Source organism: Pagrus pagrus (assembly GCF_965226575.1).
Source record: "Pagrus pagrus genome assembly, chromosome: 10".
Taxonomy (NCBI): Eukaryota; Metazoa; Chordata; class Actinopteri; order Spariformes; family Sparidae; genus Pagrus; species Pagrus pagrus.
The window spans coordinates 28,645,039-28,670,712 of NC_140194.1; the positions used below are offsets into that span (position 1 = coordinate 28,645,039).

Below are 25,674 nucleotides of genomic sequence, written 5' to 3' on the forward strand. Positions count from 1 at the left end.
CATACCTGATCACATCGGACTGGAACATTCACTGCGTGGGAGCTAATTTGGTAGGCTAGCATATCAGAGTTTAGAACAGCAGCTTTCTATTTAGTTTGGTGAAGTTAACACACCTGCAACTATTAGATAATATTACGTTTGTCCAAACTCAAACTTAAACTATTCTTTAATTCTGTTGATCAGTTTTGTCTTGTAAAAGTGTTGGAAAAGCATGAAAATTGAAGCAGAAATTTAACCATTGAGTTGACTGTCAAAATTAAGCTATTTAAGGGTTAATTTAGAACAATCAACACTTAAAATACTTAATTTTATTTTAAATGCTGTAACCTAAATTAACGCTAGGACTGCAATACACAAGAAAAGTGGCTTCCTTTATGTAAATGTATTTTACATGGATCATCAACTGTGACGGTGTTGATTTTTTGCATGGCACATAATATGTTATGCATTTAACCATGTGCCTACTTAAAGGTGCATTATGTAAGAATTGGCCACCTGTTGAAGTGATGCTGCTAACTGTAGATGCTGCTAGCTAATTAGCTCAGTTAAACGTGTAGCTAGCTGACTCGAGTTTGCCCGGACTGGGAGCTCGGAGCAATGTGGGAGTGTTGGCCTGGACCACCAGGGCTAGCTGGTTAGCATGCTAACTTCAGCAGATGAATACAGAGTCTTTGTCATAACAGCGGGAGGCTACCGCCATTCCGACATAACGCTATTCCGACATAACTCCATTCCGACATTAGGCCCTAATTGTCGGAATGGCAACACTTAAACCTTTAATGAAACATCCCATCATTCCGACATTTTTGCCTCCTAAGGTCGGAATGGTGGTATTTATTTATTTTTTAAATGTCTTGCCATTCCGACACATCTTTTAAAAGGGTTAGGGTTATTGTTACGGGTTGCGGATTATGGTGGAACTTTGTCGGAATGCCGGGACGTTCACATGTCGGAATAGTGGTATGTCGGAATGGCGGTATTTCGGACTTTTGGGATGTCGGAACTTTGGGATGTCGGAATGTCAGCATGTAACCCATACTGTAATGGCAAATCGGATATTTCTTCACATTCTGTTGATCATTTTTGTAAATTTTTGAATGTTTTGTAGTAAAATTCTTACATATTGCACCTTTGAGACTTTTTACAGCCCTCTTTTTTTACAGATGCATCTGCTGGAAACAGAAAGTCAGCTGTGTTTCTCTGTGTTTTCAGTCTCACAGGGATTGAGCATCAGTTTTAGCTTACACTAGTTAGCTAGAGTTGATAACATCTGCTAGCGACAGTTGTCAGTTCACTATAAACTTACACACTAATCATCTTTTCAAGCATTACTACTAAAGTTTTGAATGGTAAAATTACGATATTATCATTTTAATTTGTGTGTGTGCCGTGTGAGACTGGAGAACTTGACAGGTGTAGCAAAAGTAACTTTTGGCTTTAGAAAAAAAATATTTCAAGTATTTCCTACTATCTGTTGCTCCTACATCATGATGTTCAGTTAGAACATCTTGTTTGTTTCGATCTTTCATGCTGATATAAGTCATTCTCTTTCATTTCTGGCTTCTCTTATTGGCATGCATCCACCTCGGCTCTGAACCCTCTCATCATACTCCCTGCTGAATCTTATTTCCATCTTTTCATGTCCTGCTTTCATGCTTGTTTCTTCTCCCAGCGTGTCCACTAACACCTCTCGTTGCGAGTGACTAATGTCTGCTTGAAGCTGTGTTAGTAGTAGTTGTTGTCGTTGGTCTTGTTGATTGACATGTTGCTGCTGTTGTTGTTGTTGTGCTTCTCCTTGCAGACGGTCTGGTTTGATCTGCACCAGAGGCTAACAGACACAGATGGCACTGCCAGCGCAGTAAGTAGACACTAAATGAATAACAGTTGTACAATACACTGTAACACACAGCCCCAGGTGCAGCATCACTTACTGCTTCCTTATAAAGGCCAACAGCCACTGCATCAGTACCTTAGGCTGAGTGTTACAAGGCTGAGACATGACTTTGTGATGTTATTAACATGGGAGAGCGCTCCCATCCAAAAATAATCCAGCTCTCGGTGCCTCTCCCATGGGCGCTGATCTTTTGAATTATTTCCCAGGAAATGTGCGTGTTTTGTTCTGTTGTCTAGACCTGAATAATGTATAGACGCTGAGTATTCTATGGAAGAATTAATAGTGTCACACACCATCTCACAATATGTAACACCCGGAGAAAATAACACATCAGCTGTCCCAGAAACATAGAGAATGTTACGCGTGTGGGATATTCTCTGTGATAACGATCAGTGATTCATATGAAAACACCACCAGTGCTGTGTGAGCGTCGTCTTTTCAGGCGGTATTTGAATCGTAAATCACAAAAAAAAAATCTGTCACAAAGGCTCAACTGTTTGACATTATTTTCAGAGATAATTTTAGCCAAGGCTACAGATACAGCACTTGTATGTCTGCAGCGAGGTAGGAGAGATAAGAGTGCAGGAGTGTAATCAATACAGTCCAAAGCTGTTTACAGCTCTGAATGCCTGCAAGGAGCCATAAGCAATCTGTATCTCAGAGAAATACAGATTCACTGTATTCACACGTGCTTCTCTTTAAACCCTCTGTAGTGCACAGAGGATACACGAGAATAGAAAATACTGTCAGTAAAAAGAGTTCAGGTCATATATGTTGGAGTGTGGTGTAGATGGTGTAGTTCACTACATTGATTCTTCATTATGAAACAGGGTGCAGGATTACTGGCACCAGTTTAAAGTTACAGGACATTGACACCATAAGTGACGAATGGATCCTTGAAAAATGATGAATGAATGAACAGTGTGTATATCACCACACATTAGAACTGTCAACGGAAAGAAGAGCAAAGAAGTGCAGTTTTAACGATTGTGCAACATCAGCGAGGTTCTACAACAATGAGATTGACAACAATGATGATTACATGTGAGCGTTAGCCTAAGTTGTGGCTATTCATAGCACACATATCATTAATTTATCACATGAAGCACATCACAAAGATGGTAAATAATATAGTTCATAGCACCGTTAACAAAAACAGATTTACATTACTATAAATAATACAAGATAAGGACATTACACAAACAGAGAAACCTGTACAATAATGCCTCTTTGTAAATAAAAGAATGATCACAAAAAAGTGTAAAAATCATCAGTCTAATGATGAATCAAAAAAGTTTAATCCCTGTGAAAGTTGCTTGGCGGCGCATGAAGCCAAAAATGCTCAACTTTCCAGGTATAAAATGACCCAGATCTACGGCGTTGTAGGGCCCATAGAGCATGTACGCTTACGCCGACTGAGCCAGCTAACTTATATGGGAATAAAATTTCATGCCAGTCTTGTAATTGCCTGCATCAGCAGATGACGAAAAACACATTTACTTCCAATGAATAACCAGGTGTGAGGCTTATCATTACACCAAACACATGAAACATTGTAGTTACACTCTATTCACTGTGTTTTTGTCATTAATGCTAGTCTGATCGGTAGCTTATGTGATTGGCCACTGCGATGTGACGCCTGGTAGTTTTTCTCCAAAGTAGATTCTGTTCCAACTGTTTTGCCACAGCCGGCTGTGTAAGCAACCTACCATAGCCTTAACACACTATCCCTATTTAAATGAATGGTAGGATTGGTGTTTTCAGTGCAGCAACTGATTCTGTCTGAATGAAGCATAAATGAAAAGTAGGGAACCTGTGTCTGTACCAAATGCCAGAACAATCCATCCAATATTTGTCAAGTTCTTTTACTAAACAACAGTGTTAACCACATGGTGACGCTACAGGAGTGATCGCCAGTACCAGTTGACTGAAAACATGGATGTCTGTACAAAATTTCATGGCAATCCATCCAGTGGTTGTTGAGATATTTTAGTCTGGGCCAAAGTGGTGGAAAACGGTCCCACAGCTATGTGGCTAAAAAAAATCACTCAATCTCTGAAATACACTTGGCCCCAAATCTGTGCCACAAGGGGTTAAAAACACAGCTTTTTCCGTCCTCCTCTCGCTGCAGAAGACCAGTGTAATAATCATCTTTTGCACTTTGTCCACTGCAGCCAGGCCACTTATGGCTCCCCATGAGCTGCCGCCAGAGCAGAGAGAGCCCTGACTAAATTGTCCAGTTGTCATGGGCACAGATGCAGGAGGGTTATTATAAGAGACTGCTCACCTGCACTGAGGGGGAGAAGTCTCAAGTTATGATTCACCTTGAGAAAGCCTCTTAAAGAAATACTCCTAATGCACCCAACCAGGAGCACTTATTAAGTCAAGGAGACAAGGAACAGGTGCAAGTAAGAAACAAGAAAATTAAGACAAGGAACCAGTAAAAATAATGAGCTTTAAACAACAGGAGCTAAGTAAGGGCACAGTCTTTGAAGAAAAACATCCCCCTTGAAACCCTATGAGGCAATTAAAAAGGAGCTTTCAGCAATTACCATGCTTTCCAGGGTCCATTTGGCTGTTGGGTGGTCTGCTTTACAAAAGCAAAGCAAACAGGGGCAGGCAGGAAATTTTTGCCTTTGGGGTTATCATATTTGTTCATTGACACAGACTGGGAAAACAATCCACTTCAGTTCCCATGGTAATGTAGCAGGAGCTTCAAGTCGATAGCTTGTTGGATGTGCAAAAACCGTCCGTCTAATGATATGTTTTTAGACGTGAAAACACATGAATTCAAAGCATTTGCGCTCATTGTAGTTTCATCATTTGAAACATTGAATTTCATTGCCAGAAGTCCTCATTTTTCACGTGTTTTTTTATAATAGAGAGGTGAACTTTCATAAATAAGAGATGTCTCACTCTGCTTCATGTCACAGTTCATGTCTCAAAAACACACATGCTTTGACTGGACTTGTGACGTTTGTAAGTTATAATCGGCATCCTGTGATGTACCTGTTACACAACAATGGAAAGCCTTTGTTACCTTTTGGCCATTCGTTCACATGAAAATGGTGCTTTGAGGGCCTGAAAATGGCACACTTACCATCCTTTTATAAACCGTGACAACATGGCCCGGCTTCCACGTTTATTACATTTTCAGCCTGAAAGCCATGCACGAGAAGGAGGACAACAAGAACAATGGCGGACTATTAAGCTAGCTTTGTGCTATTAACTCTACAGAGTTGATTAACGCTGCTCCTGCAAAGTGTAGATTTGCCGCACCATGACTGTGACATGTGACATGTGACATGTGACATGTGACTGTGACGTGATGGCTCATTGCTCTGTTGAAAAAAGCGTCTGTATGCAGGTGGTCTCATTCTGTGGCAGTTTGGGGGTGATACAACACTGTTAAAATGTACTTCAAGGAACTTTTAACTGGTTATGAAACAGACACTGATGCCTTTGTATGATCTACATAAACAAATGAGACCATCAGTGAGATGATTTCTGTATTATTAAAATTGTTACTCTTCTGCCTGTCACTGGGTCGGATTCCAACTAACACGGATTGGATAGGTCATAAACTTTGGAGTGCTGAGGATGAGTTGAGGAGTCTTACAGCCTGAGGAAAGTCTGACGGTATGGTATGGCACTAAAAAGAGAGGCCACCAGATTCAACAGAAAAAGACAGCTCCTTGCAGCAGCTTTAAATGTGGCATAATGCTGCAAATCCGTTCAAACATTGCTGCACAACTGGCCAATCACAACGTGTGAATGTCCGGTCGTCACCTGCAGTAACAGGAAAGAAGTTTCAGAAATGATCACACACAGCCCCCAACCCCCCTCACCCACCCATTAAAGAGGTCATATTGTGCTTTTGGGGTTTTTGCCTTTCCTTTATTGTGTTATAAAGCATTTTTGTGCATGTAAAAGCTCTGCAAAGTGAAAAAGTCCACACCAAGGGGAGTTACTGTCTCCCACAGAAAACACTGCTCCTGCACTGCCTGACACGCCTGGTTTGGCGTCGAGCCCTTACTTAACTTATGTGCGTCACTAAGTAACAGGCGTTATACAAATATATATTTATATATTTATTATAAAATATATACACTCCAGTCAGTCAGAAGACATACAGTTGCTACTGCTGTAGCGGAGTTATTTTAGATCACACTACCTTGCTCGGCATGACCCACCCTACTCTGCCTCTGATTGGCTATGTCCTGCCCATTAAGTAATGTGCATGTGCAACTCTCACCAAAGATTGACCAGAGGTGAGATGTCTCACTCTGTAGCTAAAACGGAGCGTTCAAGACACAGTGTGAAAAGTGATGCTGCAGCAATGCACCATATGAGAAAAATAATGTGTTTTTTGAAAATTAAAGTATGTAAACCTGTTCTACCAGGACCCCCAAATTAAAGTACAAACCTGAAAAATAGCATAATATGACCTCTTTAAGATGTTGAAGGGGTGGATTTACCTGACTATCAGTTCTAATGGAGTATACTGGCTGCTTTACACATAACCAGAAGATATTTGGTTCAGGCCAGACCCAGGGACCTTTGTTGCATGTTGTTCTCCTCTTCCTCCCCTCATTGCCTGTCCTCTAACACCAATCCAACAAAGCAAAAATGCCCCAAAAATGTTCTTCTTCATTTCTTAAAGGGTTTCTACGGAACAACTTGCATCAAATTACACATTACAATCGATTTTTACTGGCTATATGTGGGCAGACTGTAACATGACTGGAAAAAATGAGACCTTCTGGTTCTCCTCGTCAGTACATACGGTGTGATTTATGCACGTTTTCGAGTGCTTCGTCTCAGCACCTCTCCGCTCCGCTAACAGAGAGCATCTGTAGCTAACATTAGTTTAGAAATGGAGTTCGCTAACATAAGCTAACGACACAGAAGCCACCATCCAAGTCTGCATGACAAAAATCATTTAGAAATCCATTATGTTCAAAATAAATCAAAGTAAAAGAACAGATGCCGCTGCAGTGTGAATGTCTCACTGAAAGAGTGGGGGCACCAGTGTGTGTCGCAGCTCAGTGAACATGTGGCTCAAGTTTAACAAACTCAAAGCCACAAACTAATTGTTTGGTGTTACAGATTGGTTGGTCCTTGTGCTCACAGTCTTCTCCTTCTTGTTTTTTTTTTTTCATTTAAATAAGTTGTTTGTGCGTTTTCTCCATCTGTTAGTGTACCAGCACAACTCTGCATCTGCTTTGTGGAGGCAGGAAATATTTCCACACGGCCTGTGCACCTAAATAATTCCATCGAAATGCACAAGCAACCAGATGTACCATATTTCCTTTTGTTTGCATCTTCCTTTAAAAAGAGGCACACTTCACTGCTTACTCACACACTTCCCTCCCAGCCTGCTGCGCCTGTTTGATAAATAAATCACACATCTGGAGGCGCAGTATGCTTCTGAAACCAGGTTCACATAAATCTGTGTTTTTATCTCCAAACTCAAATAAAGACACAGTATGTATACTAAAAAAGTGAACGGAATAAAAACTCTTCCTTTATCCACCATTCACCTCCCCTTCACCCTTTCATCTCACCCTCTTATCGTACCGCTGAGTGTATCATCATCCCTTGAGCCCTGTGTTCCTCAGAACCCCCCTCTCTTGCATCCAAACACAGATTACTTTTAACAAGGTCATGCTCCTCTTCACCTTTACATAATTTCACCCTTCCTCCCACGGCCCGCTCAATCTATCCCCTCTGACCTTTCATTCTCCAGTGGAGGAAAGATTCAAACGCGATTAGCTGTCATCTGGCCTCCCTTCAGTCATCTGTCGAAGCAATCATCCCTCCGCTCGGCACAAAGACGCCTCTGTGAGTCATATACGCACACAGGAGATCATAATAAGATCATATAGTGTATGAGAGACACAGAGATACTTTGAAACTACAGTTGTTACACTGAATTAGCATGTGCATTGTCCTTGTAGTGGACACTCGTAAGCAGAGAGCAGCCGGCTGACAATGATATCTGTCATGTGAAGTGGGTAAATCAATCACATCCGCTGTCAGTCTCTTGATCCTCTGGAGCCAAATGGAAAAGACGGAATAAAAAGAGACGGAGCTGAGACTGAGAGACTAGAAAAAAATGGGTGAGTGGGATGGAGGGATAGATTACACTGTAATAAGAGAGAGATATAATAGAGATGGGGAAAGGGAATGAAAAGAAGAAAAGGCCAAAGGGACACAAAGATGTTTCTGTTTTTAAGAAGGGATGTTTTTAATAGCGCCTGAAGTGCTTTTTAAATCTCAGCAGCACAAATTCGTCTTGCTTTCCCCCTCTGTTTTTTATCATTGCATACAGTATCTCTGCACAGCTATGTTTATCTAAATGAAACTCATAATTAACTAGAAGGCACTAGAAGCACAAACCCACGCCAGCGCTCCGCTATTTCCCATCTTGCAAATGCTGCAGTGCTCAAATTATGGTTTGTCTTCTGGGTTTGAGCCTCCAAGAAAATATCACATGAGTGAAATGATGCTTGATGGCTGACCTGGATACTGTAGACCTGACCACTGGCACATAAATTCCACCAAGACAGCAGTTTTGTGAGGCTGTGCTTCTGCTGCGTCCCAGTCAGAGTCAGAGCAAACTAAATGATGTCCCTTTGGCTGGTGTACACACAGTTGAGCCCTCACTATTTCAGCCTCCTTGCATATACTGTATAAACAAAGCAGTCTACCATCTTAATTCAAATACAGCAGGAAAAATGACACATGAGGTAACAGACACCATTATATGTGTTATTTAACATATCTAAATACTCATTCAATAGCATAGTGCAAATACACCCTCTTAGTAAAAATCCTGACTTCAAAGGTGTAATATGTGAACAGAATTGGCCACCTTTCAACTTCATACTCCAAAGAAATAGGGGGAAGCATAGCATCACTATAACCGCTAACTGCTGCTGTCGGTCATTAGCTGACTTTGTCCGGACTGGGAGCTCGGGGCATGGGCAGAGTGTTGGTGTTGTTGACTATCATACTATCACCTCTTAAAGGAAGAGAGTAGCTACGAGCTAGCTGGTTAGCATGTTGACTCAAATAGATATCTCTGCAACATGGTACATAGACCTCTCTGACATAAGGTCAAAAGTATTATTTCCTCACATTCCATACATGATTTTTGTTAATTTCTTTTCTGTTTTAAACTAAAGTTCTGACATGTTGTGCTCTGAGTGTTGTTCCATTGTGCTTTTTTAAGTAAGAGGTTGGAAATCTTTGAGTTCTGAGCTGTCTGGAATACATCATTAGGCATAGCGGAGCTTTGAGCTAAATGCTAATGTCAGTATGCTAGCATGATAACGATGACAATGCGTACATGCTGGTGTGTAGAAGGTGTGTTCAATTTGTTTATATACCAGTTTAGCAAATTAGCATGCTACCATTCGCTAGTTAGCATGATACGTACTTCTGAGGCCAATGGGAATGCCTCTAGCTTTGCTGGTATTTGGTAATAATAAAATATATTTATCAATCATTTGATTTAACTGGATGAAACGGTAAAGTTAAGTTAGGTAAGTTATAACAATTCATTATGAGGGAGCATGAATGTCTGAATCAAACTGTCATGACAATTCGCTACAAGAGAATAACAGACATTAGGAAATATCCTCTGGGAACCATGTCTAAAATTTTGCAAAACTCTTTTTGTGCCATCCATCTAGTAATAGCGGAGATATTTCTCTGTAAGTGAAATATTTGAACCACTGATGGTGATCACCTCTGGGCCCCTTGAAAGCCTGAACAAGAATGGTTGGCAATCTATTCAGTAGTTGTTGAGAAATATCAGTTCAGACCAAAGTTTTGGACCAGCCAGCCAACATATATGGCTGAAAAGATTTGGACCTAAATCCATAGCACTGAACTAATCCTTGGGGTGAGCGTCACATTTCAGCCAAATTCCCTGCAACACTTTCTGTTACACACTTTGTCTTGCCAACAACCAGACAGACAGACGATAACTAGTTTCCAAATTCATTAGCAGAACAGACCAATTAAAAAACAATAACAGATTAATGAAGGGAATGTGTGGGAAAACAAAAGAGAGGTGACAAGTCTGCGTCTAAAAATAAGTGGGAGAGCTGAGGTACAAAATAAAGAGAGAGGAGGGAGGAATACAGAGAAAATCAAAGCTGAAATAATTGGATCACAAAAGACAAAGATGTCAGGTTGAAGAAGCAAATTCACACTGTGATTAATAAGGAAGAGCTTCTGCGAAGGGCTTAAATATATAATGTAGGCTCCAATAAGAAGTAGATAAATGAAACAGACAGTCCGGAGGTGAGAGGAGAAAGGGAAGTTCACAGAGGGACGTTCAGGATGCTGTAAAGACCCTTATGAAAAATAAATCAGGAGGTTATAAATATGGATATTACCGTACGTACAGGTCACGCACTCTACAGCAGCTCCCGCACACAGGGGCCTGCTCTTTGAATTAACTGTAATTCTCAAACACCACCAGTGCTGACTCAGACCAGATGGAGACGTAGTGTGCAATAGGTCCCACCTTACGGATAATGCGGGTCAGCTGCACATTAATGCGCTTTGTTACTCAAACTGTACATTTCATTCAGCTGAAGAGTCACTCTGTGATGTAAAACCATAATATAAATATCACAGGATCACATGGTTTTATTGATGTTTGTTCATATCTACAATAAACATTAAACTGTGTAGTAGCGTGTAGGATTTAGTGGCATCTAGTGGTGTGGTTGCGAATTACAAACAACTGAATACCCCTCGACTCACTTTCCCTATACGGCAGCTTCAATCACGAACAATGTGACCGGCCCTGTATGGAACCAGTGTTGTTTGTCTGTTCTGGGCTTCCGTAGAAACTTGGACAACCTGGTGGACATGCTGGACAAGGACCTACTCCCTCTGTAGATATAAAATGCTTTTGCACATTGTAAGATCATGTTAATTTTTGATCTGCTTTGAAGTCACTAATTTGTAAATCAGGAGGTCTGTGAACACAGTGCAGGTGCTGCTGCAGTAGATCATGGGGAGAGAAAAAGTCATGGAAAATCAGCAGTGCCTGGAGCACACTGGACAGCACCGAGGTACTGGTTGTTAAAATTAAACACTATTAACGGTTTGGTAGATTGGTAGGTAATCCTAATCCTCACCAGAAAAGAAAAAAATTAAGCCCTGGACAAAATGTGTGTTTTCGAAAATGTCAATCATACAGCGTGGGCCTTGTGTCACTGAATGTGTTTTTGTTTCCTGTAATTCCAAGTAACGTTTTTAAACCTTTCAGTCAAAGACAGACTATTTTACCATTTCATATTTAATTGTTTTTAGGGTTTTACACTAATCTTAATTGCAGTTCTATGTAGCATTAAAAGGTCTTAAAAGTCTTACATATGGCTTTCTGAAGCCTGCAGCTGCGCTCCAGTGAAGCAGTTGATTTAACATCACTGGAAAGATGCTTGTGTGAAGTGGGTCCCTCCCTCGCATTCATTTTCCCCCATTAGCATCCTCCCATTCTGACTGCTTCTTTTAAACATCAGGTTAGCACCATGTTCAGTGAGCTTTACCTGTTAAATTCAGCTCCAATTGAGCCTTTTCTTCTCCTTTCCAGCCTGCCAGCTCACACAACTCTGACTGAAATAGTACTAGCCATTCTCACAGGGGTGTTTTATGAGTACAAGGTACTCTTATTGAAGAAATTATTCATCAAAATAGCCTCACTAGGTCGACCAGGTGTTTCTCAGCCCGGCCGTCCACCACTTATGCTGCAGAGAGTTTTAATGTGCGGAGGTATTACTGCTGATATTTGAAAATGATATCAAAGCCAGAAAGAAAAGACACAAAATATTGGGAGGTGATTTCTCATTGATTCCGACTTTCGACTGATGTTTTATATATGAAGCTTATGACTTATTGAGAATGAAAAAGCCTTCATGACACAGGTCAGCAGCTGGAGGAAAAATACTTGAAATATTGAGGAGAGCAGTGATCGCTCTGAAATTTACCACAATACTCGTGTTTCAGACCTGCAGCTCAGACCACATCAAAATTTAAAGGGCACCCTGGGTGCTCACCCTGTCCAGCGTGTGCCATGTATCAGGCTGAGTCTGTAATGCAGTGGCCCACGGTCGATTCCAGCCTGAGCACTTTACAGCATGTAAGCCTCTCCTGGCTCTCTACAGCTGTCATTGTCTCAATAAAGCAGTGATGCCAAAAAAATAAAAATAAAAAAGGCAGGAGGGCAGCAGGGTGGTGAACTACACAGAGGCAATTATAGCTGTAGGACTCTTTATTCACAAGAACGCCTCCAATGCACGTATCCCTGAGCAAGACGAGGGCTCGGCAGCACACTTTGACCTCTGACCTCTATGTGGATACCAGAAGGAGACTTCTCCGTCTCAGAAGAAATGATTACAGGATCCCGAACAAGAAAGAGTTGCAGGATTATGAGCCTCAGCTAAAGGTTTGATGTGTACTATTGTTAATCCCAGTGTGAGCTCTGTAGAAGCCATAGCCCTTATCTTACAGACTGGGAGAGAGCACCCTTTTCCTTATTTGTATCATGAAGCAGTCCAGCAGATATGAGCTACTTATAAAGGATAAGCCTGGCAAAATTCTATATTTTTCTTATTCTCAATAAATGCTATGAAAGGTCCACATCCTGCAAGCTTTTTTCTCTGTGGCATACAGCTCCATCATTGTTCAAAAACTATTTCAAGCACACCAGTGAGCCACACTGTTGCACTGGAGGACATTGTCCTTCATTTCTATCAGGAAAGACTTCATTCTGATTGAATAAATGATATTTTGCACATCAGATGAGAAATATGTCTTCGGCTATTAGGCCCCATCGTGACGTCCATTATATTTTAAAGGAGACATATTATGCATAATTAAATGTGTGACATGGTGACATAGTGTGATGTCACAAAGTCACAGAATCAAAGGCGACACCACTGACGAGGTGTTTCAGGAGCAGTGTTTTCTGTTGGAGAGAGGAGCTTCTGTTGGTGCAGACTTTGAACTTTTTCAACTTTCAAGTTTTACATGCGAAAAAAAGCACTGAAGCAAAGGGAAAAAAGACAAAGACCTGAGTAGTATAGGAAACCCCCCCCGATGCAGCCTAAACACTGGTGGTGAGGGGATGGAGATGAATGGCTAAAGATCTGGATGTGATGAACTGGAGGTGAAGGGGCTGGAGGAGGGTCACAACGATTTTCCACTGAAACGACAGCTGACAACAGCAGAGAGGAGAGCAGATTTAAAGTTTGACTGCGACGACATGATGAAAATGTGGTTGGTTCAACTGGGAGTGAAGGCCTGTAGTCAGCTGGTTTAGAAGTGGGGAGAGAGAGAGTTGAGAATGAATGAGCATTAAGGTAGTCTTCCTGAGTCAACTGAAATGCTGAGCTCCACAGACCATATTCATACAGTGGCCGTATTCCTCTGACATCAGCTTCAGGGTGAGATGCTGCTTTGTTCCAGGTTGGGAATTTGAGAAATTGCTCTCATCTTGCTGCTTCTTGATTTATCAGTCACTGAAAAGGCATTAGATAGTGAAAGTCTGGAGGGACGTCAGGCCACATTTTAAGGTAAAACAACATTTGAAAACCCTTTAGCTAGTTAGACAACAGCTTACGTTAGCATTCAACCACTTCCTGGCTAACATTATTGTTTGATAGTGTTTCACGATACAATAGGAAGACAAAAATTGAATACACAAGTATATATATAAATACACAAATGTGTGGTTAAAGGGTAACGATTTGTCAGATGGCATTCTCAAACATTATCCCAGTGTTGGAGCGTCCCACCCTGAGCGTGACATCAGAGGGAAATGGCCGCCGTGTGAGTACGGTATATTACCATGAACACACACATCGTAGTTTATTGAGGCAATGCAGCATGCACTGTCCTCCTGCTGTAAATACTCACCAGAACACCGAGTGTAATTATTAATCCGCTGCTGAAAACAGTCCCCAACAAATGCTCTCATTCCTTCAGTTTGATTAACGACAGTGCCCGTCTGTTTCAGCTGAGCCCTTTTAAAAATGAAGCTGTATAATTGTAAATGGTAAGGATTTATGTCTCAGTACTAAAGAAAAGCAGCTGAGTGCCACAGACAGGGAGGCCTGAAAGTCTTTTTCCTGTCATGAGTTTAGCTGACAATAATAAAAATATAGAATAACAGTCTTATCCTTTAGGGCCAGAGGAGGAGTCTTCTTTCCAGCAATGGTCCTGCTTGTTTACAGTCATAAACATGCCTCCAGATAAATTGGCTGATGGTTTACTGAAGTGTTAATGTAACACTTCGGAAGGAATTAGGTGAGAATTACTAGAGGGAGTCTGCGTCGTCCATTTAATACTCATTCCAACTGCATCAGTAGCCTATATATTATATAAGATACTAAAACGTGTGACTGGGTCATACTAGACTTATCAAAACCAGCCGTGTCCGACAGCTCTGTTGGTTTGAGGAGTCTGATGAGATCTGGATCTTTTCACTGTCTCCTGTCTTGATGTATGAGCAGCGCCACTTGTTCCCTGAATGGCTCAAATCCCCCCGGGGGCTGCTTGTGTCCTCGGCGCTGGATTTTCTCTGTAAATTCAATAACCACTCCTACGTGCATTAATCAACCAAAACCCACACAGCTTCTCTCCTCCCTCCCTCCCTCTCCCTCTTTTTCTCTCTCTGTTTGCTGTTTGTTTGTTGTTTCTTTGCTGCAACACAATTTAGGCCACTTAGCCTGCAAAACTGACAGCTTGCTCACTGTATCTGTTCCTGTGTGTGTGTGTGTGTGTGTGTGTGTGTGTGTCTCCTTCGTCTCCATATATTTTGACTCGCCCTTTATTGCCTCCCATCTCTCGTTAATTGACCTCATTGACCACTTTGTTGCAGGCTTTTATTCAATCGACTAACTGCACCGAAAGGGCCCCTTTAATCTATTTATATTTTTCCAATTGAAGACATAACTTGACATAACATTTTTTCTCTGCAAGAATAACACACTTCATGATCCATATTTAATTATTAACAAACGTCAAAACACAGTCAACCAGATAGAAGACACACAGTAGGCGCCCCTGTTGCAGCACACTAACAAGAATGCTTTCAGAAGATTTTGGTGAGTGCAACAGAAGGTCGGAGTGTATGAAAGCAACAAAACAAACGAAATACCCGGGGGAGGAGGGAAAAAACCTCAGGATCAAAGCCCTGAAACACACATAGGCACACAAAACACACACACAATACAGTGTCAGCTATTTTTTGTTGTAATTGTCTCTTGGAGTCAGCACAGCATTATTTCACTCACATTTAGGGCTCAATGACTGTGAATCACCGTGTCGATATAACCATGGTAGTGTGGACAATAGAGAGAGAGAGAGGGCGGCGAGCCAGATATATAGATGAGGTGGAAATTAAATGGGAGCGTGAGACACAGCTCTCTGCTGTGAGTCTCCACTACACTGAATACAAATGCAGCTGGGGATGTTATGAATACGACACCTGTATTTACTGTTGACAAATGAAAGAAAACTGATTCCGGGCTGTATAAGTTGCTCATCAGGCACCCAGCTGGTCGAGGCATTACAATGCCAGTCATGAACTTCCCTGGTTCACTTCTTTGTTTCATGAAATCTTCTCTCATCTTTGGCTCCCTTCACTTTTTGTCCTCTCTCTTCTTTTAATTATTAATAATGATATTAATGAAGACATACAGTGCACTCCTGCATAAACCTATTTAAAATAACAGTCACACTTGTACATGCTGTTCCACTGTTTTTTCTATGTTGTAATGTATATTTTTGTCCATTCGTGTGTTATTGTCTATTCTATATTTTTTTTCTATATTTTTTTTCCGGAGCCGATCCTAGTGACTTTGGGCGAGTGGCGGGATACACCCTGGACAAGTTGGCAGTTCATTACAGGGCCGACATATAGAAACAAACAACCATTCACACTTACATTCACACCTATGGGGAATTTAGAGTGACCGATTAACCTCACTTGCATGTCTTTGGACTGTGGAAGTCGGAGTACCAGGAGAGAACCCGAGCAGGCACAGGGACAACATGAAAACTCTCTTCTATGAAATCTGTTTAAACAAAAGATTACATTACACACACACGTGGTGAGCCCCGTCTCTGGAGGTAACCTAGTGTTTTTCTTGCATACGTCGAGACAGCCAATCACCAGCACTGTCAGATCTTGGCACAAGAAGCACGCTGCATGCTTATTGGCTCAGGCGGATGAGATTAACTCCTTAGGTATTGAAATTTAGTAAAGAATGACAAGACATTTTTCGATACTCAATAGTAACGAGGCAATTCAGACGAGCACAGAAGTGTGATACCCAGCCCTAGTCCCATGTCATTTATTTTCTGTTGATTCATGTTGTAATTAAAAGAGTGAGTTGAGTCAACTCAAGTCCACATCTTTGCTTGCAGATCACGTGCAAATGATTTAGCACCAGGTTCTCCACATGTGCCGTAAGACAGCAGGGGGCATCAGCAGCGCCACAAATGGCTCTCCTCAGCGACCCAAGCTGCCTCACTACAGATCTGCAGCTTTATGGTGTCATTACATCGAGGTGGGGATCTGAGTTAGAGACAGTCATAATCCCACAGATGGCAGCTGAGACTCCACCTGTCCCGGTCCCGGACATCCACTATATGTTTTCATTAGTGAGCAGCACAAACTTTCCTGATGGTTTCTCATAATATACTGTAGAGACCCATAGTGTTTTCTGTGTCGTGGCAGAAATGTTTGGACGGGGTTCCTAAAACCTCGTTCAGTCAACAGCAGCACTTTAGAATTGTCTAACTTCTGTGTGTGACAACTTGTAATATGCCGATACAATCAAAATGATTACTGAGAAACATTTCTTAATTATGCTGTATTCAAAACTGTTTTGTAGTATATGTATTTGGGTGTGCTTTGCAGTGTTGTTTACACCTCATGCTGTGCTGTTCTGCTCATGTATTTTGGTTTTGAGAACACTCCACCCCTGCACTCCCTATTGAAAACTTGCTCCTGTGCATAATGCTGAAACATAGTGAAACAGTACTGTGGAAGTCATGAAGTAAGCAAACTCAGAAATGCATTTCATTACTTATGAATATAACTTTTCGTTCGTGAGAGGGTGATAAGACCCAGAGAGACAGAGGCTCATATTCTCTGTTTTCATCTTCATATCTACTCCTCTGAGCTGAATATATTTCTGTAAATGTGTCCAAAGAATGCATCCCACATCAAGAGGTGTTAACATTGATTAAAGGAATGATTTGGAAGATTTTTGGAAGAGCGAGAAGTGGAATAATTGAATCGATGACGGGAGGAATTCATAAGCAGAGAAGAAAAATCCATCTGGGATCAGATATTCAGTGAAACTTGATATATTAAATACATGCAGCCATTCAAAAGTTAGTTGTCACGCCTCATGATAACTGCTGCCTGGAAGCTACAACAGTGCATAAAGGAGCTCATTGTGTTTTTGCATACGAACAGTGAAGGTAATACGGTCTGAAAGGAGACAATAGAGAGTGCATTAAAGAACAGCGATACCTCTGATGAATAGATATACGAGCAGGTTACATCAGTGGAGCTCACAGGGAGCTGGTGTGTAACCTATCTGTGTGAGGGAGAGGGAATCACAGGGATAAAGAGAGACATGCAGCTTTAGAGAGAATGTGTTAGTATTGTATTTGTCAAGCAGCGACAGATAAAGAAGACTGAGTGAAGGTGGCGGCAATAAAAAAGAATTTGTCCTTGGAAATATTTCAGCTAGTGTTGCATTATCAGGACATCAGAGGCAGCTGCCGTTTCCATCCTGACTTCTTTACGAGTTCTGCAACTTGGTGGCACCTTAGGGATTTACTGCTAATACACCATTATGTATCATCGAGTGTGTATAAAGTGTGAGAGTTTTGTTGTGCAGGTAAAGAATTCAGCTGTGTAATTTCTCTATGAATAGCGGCGTGTCCAAAGAGATTTGTTGTTGTTTTATCAGTGGCAATGTGAACGCGTGGACCTGCATTTCCAAAGTCCATTATGAAACTGAATGTGTTGAGCGCGGGCATTCACCCTCATTCCGCCAGGCAAGTTGGTCCATTCATAATTGCAGCAATAGTCTCAGATATGAGATTTTAATACACATGAAAATATCTGGGAGCTGCACACTACAACCACAGTCTGGCTCCATTAACTGATGCTGTAATTGGAGGTTAGACATGATTAGTTTTGTTGCTGCTTTTGTTTCTGGGTTCTGCTGCTCAGAGCTGATTGCTGTTTCTGCTTTCCAGATAGCACGTCAGTCAAACAATGCTGTCTAGACTGTGATTCCTTTTTCCTTGGATTTCCACCCATCGACACCCACAAGTTTAAATCTCCAATCAACTTTACCTACTCTTCATGTTAGAAGAGGGGAGGCAAAGGAAACCCTCACGGGCAGCATGCTGTCTAACAGCAGTAAGTTAAAACTGCACTGATTGATATTTCTGAATGGACAATCATTCTGAATATATCTCTTGTAATGACCCGACTCTGCAGTATATCTCTGCTCTATGGGTGCGTTAACTGTTGCTGTGACAGCAGACAGATAACATTAGCAGACGAGTTAGCCGGTGAACGTAGTGATAGCGTTTAGCAGCTTGAGAGCCAGATGTGTCCCTCAGAGTTGGTGGAAACCAAACCACAGTCGAGTCCAAGCCAAACGCTGTTAATGTAAGCTGAAGCACTGAGTTCGTTTTACCATGTCACGCAGTTGTTACCATGGGAACAGCTTGCCTTTTTACCCTGATTACAGATATGCACAGCGTAGATACCTATACGCCGATCAGCCGCAACATTAAACCACTGACAGGATAAGCGAGTAACATCGATCATCTCGTTAATGCAATGTTCTCCTGGGAAACCTTGGGTCCTGGCATTCATGTGAAAACTACTTGACACACACCACCCATCCAAACATCACTGTAGACCATGTAAACAACCTCCTGATCATGGCACTCCCCAGAGGGACAATGTGCCCTACCACACTTCAAAAACTGGTTAGGAATGACCCAAGGAACGTGACAAAGAGTCCAAGGCGTTAATCCAATCCCCAGATTCCCCAGATCCCGATCCAACAAGCATCTGGGGGATGTGCAGGAACAAGTCCGATCCATGGAGGCCCCATCCCCCAACACACAGGGGAGCCACTGCCACCAATGCCAGACACCACAGGACAACCCCAGGAGTCTTGTGTCTCTGCCTCGATGTGCCAGAGCTGTTTTTTTTGGACATCATTTCTAAATCTTTGTCTGAGTCCAGCGGGTCCCAGCTGGGTGGCGATGCTGTAAACTAGAGATAAAACAAGTAGAGCCAATAGTTTGTTTACATGTTAGTGTCATGTCAAACACATGATTCTCAGGTTGTTTTGTGGTTCTACAACCAGGTGACAAAAATAAAGATTACTGTATCTTTAAATCCTAACTTCCTCTACAAATTATACCAATGCTGTTCATACTGGGAACACCTAATCTAAAATCATATTCATTTCTTGTGACACACAGATTTGGGCAATTGCGCTACTACTCCTCTTTTTACTTGAATAAACAAGTCAAACAGCCTGAAAACAATGAACAACCTAGTTCAGCCAGGTGCTGCAGGCCCGTAATGATAACGACCACCGTTGTGAGTGTACAACTGCTGCTTATTGTAACATATTTATCCTCCTTCTCCCACTGCTGCAGTCAGCAGGTCGGGGCACTGTATGCCATACTGTAGTCATCCATCTATTATTGCAGCCCAAGGAGAAATATGCAAATGATCCCTGAACTAATGAAGGGGTTCTTTCTTTTTTTTGTTTCAATAAATGAGGGATTCCTTGAGCCCAGAGCGAGAAAGAGAGAGCAGGGGAGAGGGAAAGAGGGAGGAGGGGTGAGAATATGATACTATATGTAGGAAGAGGAAGACTGAGGAGGGCAGAGCTGTATAGGGGAGGAAATGATAGAGGAAATATAAGGATAGAAATAGAAAAGGCGAGGCTGCAGAGCCCTGAGATGTCCAAAACAAGAACTAGGGCAAGGCAGAAAAGTGGGGGAGGAAGGAGAAGACAGAGTGGGAGAGTGTGTGGGGAGATGGGGGTTCGAGAATGAGGGAAGGTGTGAGAAGAAGACCTGAATCTGGATCACTGGTATTTCCCAGTTCCCATGGTAACGCCAGACTGATTCCCCCTTTACACTACGTACTCACACATCTTTCTGCTACTCTCATTTTCATACCCAGTGGGACAACATCCCACACTGCTGCATGTTAAACACACACACACACACACACACACACACACACACACACACACACGCACACACACACACACACACACACACACGCACACACACACATGCATGCATGACACATATAGTACAGTATATTCCATGTGTCCTTGATAGATGGTGATGATTTTTGCATAATTTATACCGTTGTCAGTGCAAAGCTTCACTTGGGGGGTTTGTTTACAGATCTGAGGAGAGGACGGGGGTTGGGGGTCGGGGAGCAAGAAACACCTACGTTTTTAAATGCTTCACATTTGATAACGCAGTACCTTAATGCTAACACTTGATGCTAACCCTAATACTTAGTTTTCCTTTTTAGTCCAGTCAGGAGAGACACAACATGGATGCAGAAGCTTTATTAGATAGAAAAAGAAAAAAACTCTGCTCTTGGCAACATTATAAATAGACAGGCACACTGCAGTAATTTCGCTATATTGTTAGTTGCAAGTCTGACGGCTGTGCACGGGAATTTGCAGAAATTCACATGGATTTTCAGACAGCTTTACAAGCCTGAGAAGCTTTGCAGTTGACCCCCCAGCCCCAAGGTCCAGGGAGGCTTTCACATGTAAATAGGATGCTCCACACTGCATAAATGCAAATCAGGATAGCAGGGGCAGAGATGCCTATTTTTTTTTCTAAAACCACTTTTACAGCAAAATTGGCGTGTGCACCTGCTAAAAATAGATGATTGATTCCTTTCACACAGCCAGGAGACGAGTTGGCCTTTCTGTCTTTATGTTTTTTTCTTGTGTGACAGGTTCATCATCATGAACATGCTAGAAACACAGAGAACAGTAGAAAGCAGCAGATCACAAACCTCATCAGACTACATCGAGAAGGCGTTAAACCTATTTTTAAAAGTCTTAATCAACAAAATTCTGATTTAGAAACATTGTTTTTCCTGGAGCTGATGGTGGAGGAGACATCTTGCTTCTGTCTCATCTGTGTTGTGATTTGGGGCAGTGGTGGCCCAGAGGCTAGAGAAGCAAACTTGTGACTGGAGGGTCACTGGTTCAAATCCCTCGACAGAATAGCCCTCACTGGCAGGATAATGGAGTGTTTGCTCCATCCTCATTACCGCCACTGAAGTACCAATGAGCAAGGCCTTAACCTTAACCCCTTAACCCTGACCATCCAGCGGAGCAGTAATGAACAGATCAGACTGTAGTTGTACTTCCAGGTGTGAATGTGCTCAGTTCCTGGTCGTGAACCCCCTGACCAGGTTAGTGTAATTTAAGATTGATCCCAGACACTGAATGTCACTCGTGCTGGCACAAACTGAATGACAGCAGATAGAGAAAAGTTGGTAAGATGGTTTTATTCTCCAGCTAAGATCATCAGATGACAGGACAGCCTGCGCACAGAACCCAGGGAATCATTAGATAACAGTTCAGAGATGGAGCCCCAGTTTGATGGCGAAATAGGCTGACAGTTGTGTTTTCTGATAGGATCATGCTTAATTCCCTACAAGCTGTCAGTGATCTTGAGTTTTTGAGCATCTTCAGTGCCTGTAGAGCGATTCAAGTGATTTTCAAGTGAATATGTAGGCGGTAGAGTTAGAAGAGGGATAAAAATCCAATCCTTTGTACTGACTGGATCACTCAAAAGAGGTTGCGACCTACTGATTGTGCACTATTACTTGTTGTGAAATATGCTATGTCTGCCTGTAATGTATATAATGTGCATTCTTCCATGCTGTAATGGGAAAAAATCCATCAACTCTGGTCCTGTGGCCATTAAAATGAGATGAAGTTAAGTGCCTCAGTGAATATGGCTCTGAACTGACCTGCCTCACCCATGTTGTTCAGTCAGGAGGGGGACGATGGAGAAATGAGTAAATTAGATCTATGGTCTTCCACACACACACACACACACACACACACACACACCTCACCCATTGTATCGCTCTGCTAGCTTTTTATTGGTTTATTCAGTCTATTATGTTTGGTTTTTTTTTTGTTTGTAAAATGCACTTTGAAATTCAAAAAGGTCAAAGTCAGCACCAACAGAAGCTCCCCTCTCCCACAAAAAACACTACTCCTGAAACGCCTCGACGGTAGCCTCGCCTCTCACGCCGTGACTTTGTGACATCACACTACATCAACATCTCATATATTTGCATAATTAATGCCTAGCAGCTAGTTTGACACATCAGAATTAATTCAGCACAGCTGCTCTGTCGTTGTTCGCGGTGCTGGCTCAGACATGTTTGAGCTGACCAATCAGAGCAGACTGGACACTCAGGAGGGGGGTCTAAAAGAGACAGGTGCTAAAACAGAGCGTTTCAGACAGAGGGGGAGTACAGAGCTGCACCACTGGACAGTATGAGAAAACTGAGAGTGTACATGCATTATTATGCTGTTATATTATCATGATATCAGTGGCATTAAATAATCTTAAAATGACAGTATTGTTTATTGCATTTATACGGGACAATATATATAGTCCAACAAAAGTAGTTATCTTGAAAGGTCTAGATATGTGTGTATACGCCCCCCAGTGCAGGATGAGAAAAGAGAGGTTTGATGACACATATCTGACATGTAACAAGATTGCTATGTCTTGTAAATACAGTCCATCAATAACACACCACAATCTATCACACTGAGAGAGAGTAGAACACGAGGATTATTGAAAGTGCAGTTTGACATGTAGTAATTAAATGTGTTTGTACACTTTGTTTCATAACAACAGACATGAGGAATCTAAAGAAATGAAAGAAAAACAGGCGCTGTACTTCTGAACAGCGTCCCCTGTGCCATGTCTTTGTCTGACAGTTCCTTTGTCATTTCTTCTGGGATAATACGACTAAAGTCAAACAGGCATTTTATTCTTACTTGACAAAAAGTTGGTGATGAATGTCAGTTTGTGATATATTATGCCTGTTTTTTAATTTTTAAAGCCTTCTTAGCTGCACTTTAAACTGCAATACAGAGTTACCTAAGATGGCTGCCAACCTCTGAGCTATTCACTGACACCTCATTTGACCAGTTAGGAGTCTCTATGTCTGCAATGTGGCCTGCACCAGCCAACGAGTATGTAAACAGAAGTCTTTTTCCTTGTTCCCTCTCCTCTCTGCTGAGCCACTTACACGCCAGCCTCTGGATTGATGCATACTGTAGTCAATGAAATTTAAAATCCACGATTTATATACTTTAAAAGGGTTTTAAAGCGCTAAGCTTTTGCAATTTTAGGTGATTTTATGCAATTTTCTCACTGTATAGGCTGTTTTTCCACCAAAGCACTTGTTTTTGACTGTTTTATATGCACAAAGCTAGTGTAAATAAGGAAAAAAAGAATTATTATGAGTGTAATGTTCCTGCTACTCTGCTAAGTCTCAAGGAGGGATATTTTGAGTTCACAAAACGGCATTTTTTTTTGTTTACTTTGGGCTAGACAAGACGTTTTAGGATCATTTTCACCCAAAGAAAGTGTGTGGCACCTGTCGGAGAGTGTGCTCACCTCAGGCTCAAACTGAGAAATTCTGTCTTCAAATGTTACAGATACATGAAATTTCAGCATCATCATGAAACAGTAAATGTGTATAAATAAACACCATGCTCAGGATTATTGTTCTCTGAGGTTTTCCTTGTGGAAAAAAAACAAATACAATCATGATGTGAAAATGCTTACAGGACTCAGTTCCAGTTGGCAGCACATGAGATGAACTCACTCTTTTATTAAGATAGAAAAACAGGGTTGTAGAAAGCTGATGGAGCAAGACAGAAATCAATAACATTTTCACAAGCCGATGAACGAGGCTCCGTGCATCTTTACGACATGGTGACAGTCAGACGTTTGTCCAATCAAACAGACATGTAGAGTCAATATAGTCCTATAAACACATACACACACACAGTATGCAATAATTTGCAGGCTTTATGGGTACAAGAAGAAGCACCATTATAGATGTTCCTGCTGACACAACACACATTCACACACATATTGAGCAGACTGAGCAAATCCATTATATCATACTGTAAATTGAAAGCTCAAGGCAGTTCTCAAACAATATAAAGTAATGAGCTGCAGACCTCTGACAGGAGCCTGAGCATATTTCATAACTGGCGGGCCTTTAGGGAAAATCCCATCGTACTCACTGTTTAATATGATCACATTTTAATTAATTTAACTGCATCAGCTCTGTCACTCTACTTGTCCTGCCCTATATATCTGTTTAGTCAATAGCAGGAAAGCAGGGAAGGGATTTAAACACTGTTGTCTTCAGTCTAATGCTGATGTCAGAATTCACATTGTCCTTCAAATTCCAGCAGCAAAAACATTTAAAATATTCACAACCACAATCTTCTCTTTGTCATCAATTTAAAAGTTCATTTCCACAACATTCTTCCTGGCAGCAAATTGGGCGGTGGTGGTAGGTGAATGACTGCCATCGGGCCGCAGCAACATTTTTTTGATTATTAATATTATCTGACTCTGCTCCACCCGACGGCAGACGGAGGTCTGGGCAACCGTAAATGATGCAAACCGGTTGATGGTTTGTGATAGTGCTTCCTCTGTATCACCAAAGAACCTTGTGGCTGACTGTTTGTCATAAATCACTTCCTGCCCTCCATCTTTCCTGGAGTTTCATCTTGTTGCAGCACAGCCTCACAGTGACGACAGATGCTGGGCTAGCTGTTTCCCCCTGGTCTTTATGCTAAGCTAAGCTAAAAGTCTCCAGGCTTCATCTTGTAATTCAACATACACACATTAGATTAATGTCAATCTTTTCATCTAACTCTTGGCTGGAGAACTTCAGTGCGGGGAGGACCGGGCTGTAAATGAGGCCTGTTACCGTCATGGAGGTTCCTTTGATGCAGACCATTAACACAGAGGTTAGCAGTGTGGTGGAAACAAAGCTGGAGAGTTAGAGGATCCTGATGTATCACATCTGCAGAGCCGCGGTGTTGGAGGGTAGCAGATGTAATCATTTGGTCGGGGAGGCAGGAGGCTTAATGGAGTGGTAGTGATTAGATTAACAGAGGCTGCTGGGCAATGTAGTGTTTCTAATTGAGTTGGTAGGACGTCTGTGTGTTCACGTCTTAAGGTCGACTGTAGTTCTAAGTCTGTCAGGTTCTGTCACTGTTAAGGGTCCTTTATGTATAGAAGCCCGTGCTATCATGGCCTCGTAAATCACATACAACACATATGTTTATCGACCAACGGCCAGGGGTTAATATTTCCAGCTTAATGTTGCAGAAGTGCCGTCGCCTCATGACAGCAATTTAAGTTAATGGGAGCAGATAAACAGAGGTGAAAAAGGAATAAACAGTCATTACATGCCAATAAAACAGACAAGGATAGATAGAGGAGCACTCACACACGAGTGGATGCAGATGTGTTGAATAGTTAGAGCCTGCATGTGTTCAAGGAGCAAATAGAGCACTCTCTTCTTATGATGTCTTACAGCAAGCCATTTCCAATTATACAACAGCTGCATAATCTGATATCTC

At 41.8% G+C, this 25,674-nt stretch overlaps 1 protein-coding gene across 2 annotated transcripts in view; it reads left to right on the plus strand.

Annotated features, from left to right (window-relative positions):
- The window catches only part of necab2 (N-terminal EF-hand calcium binding protein 2), a 144,296-nt gene that overhangs the window by 95,852 nt on the left and 22,770 nt on the right, over nucleotides 1-25,674 (plus strand). Inside the window, exon 9 of one of the 2 annotated variants that reach the window (XM_084364882.1) lies at nucleotides 1,802-1,858. The exons of the other annotated variant lie outside the window; for it this stretch is intronic. Within the exon in view, the coding sequence (XP_084221008.1) occupies nucleotides 1,802-1,858 (57 nt within the window). The remainder of the gene's footprint in view (nucleotides 1-1,801; nucleotides 1,859-25,674) is intronic. 2 annotated transcript variants of the gene reach the window in all.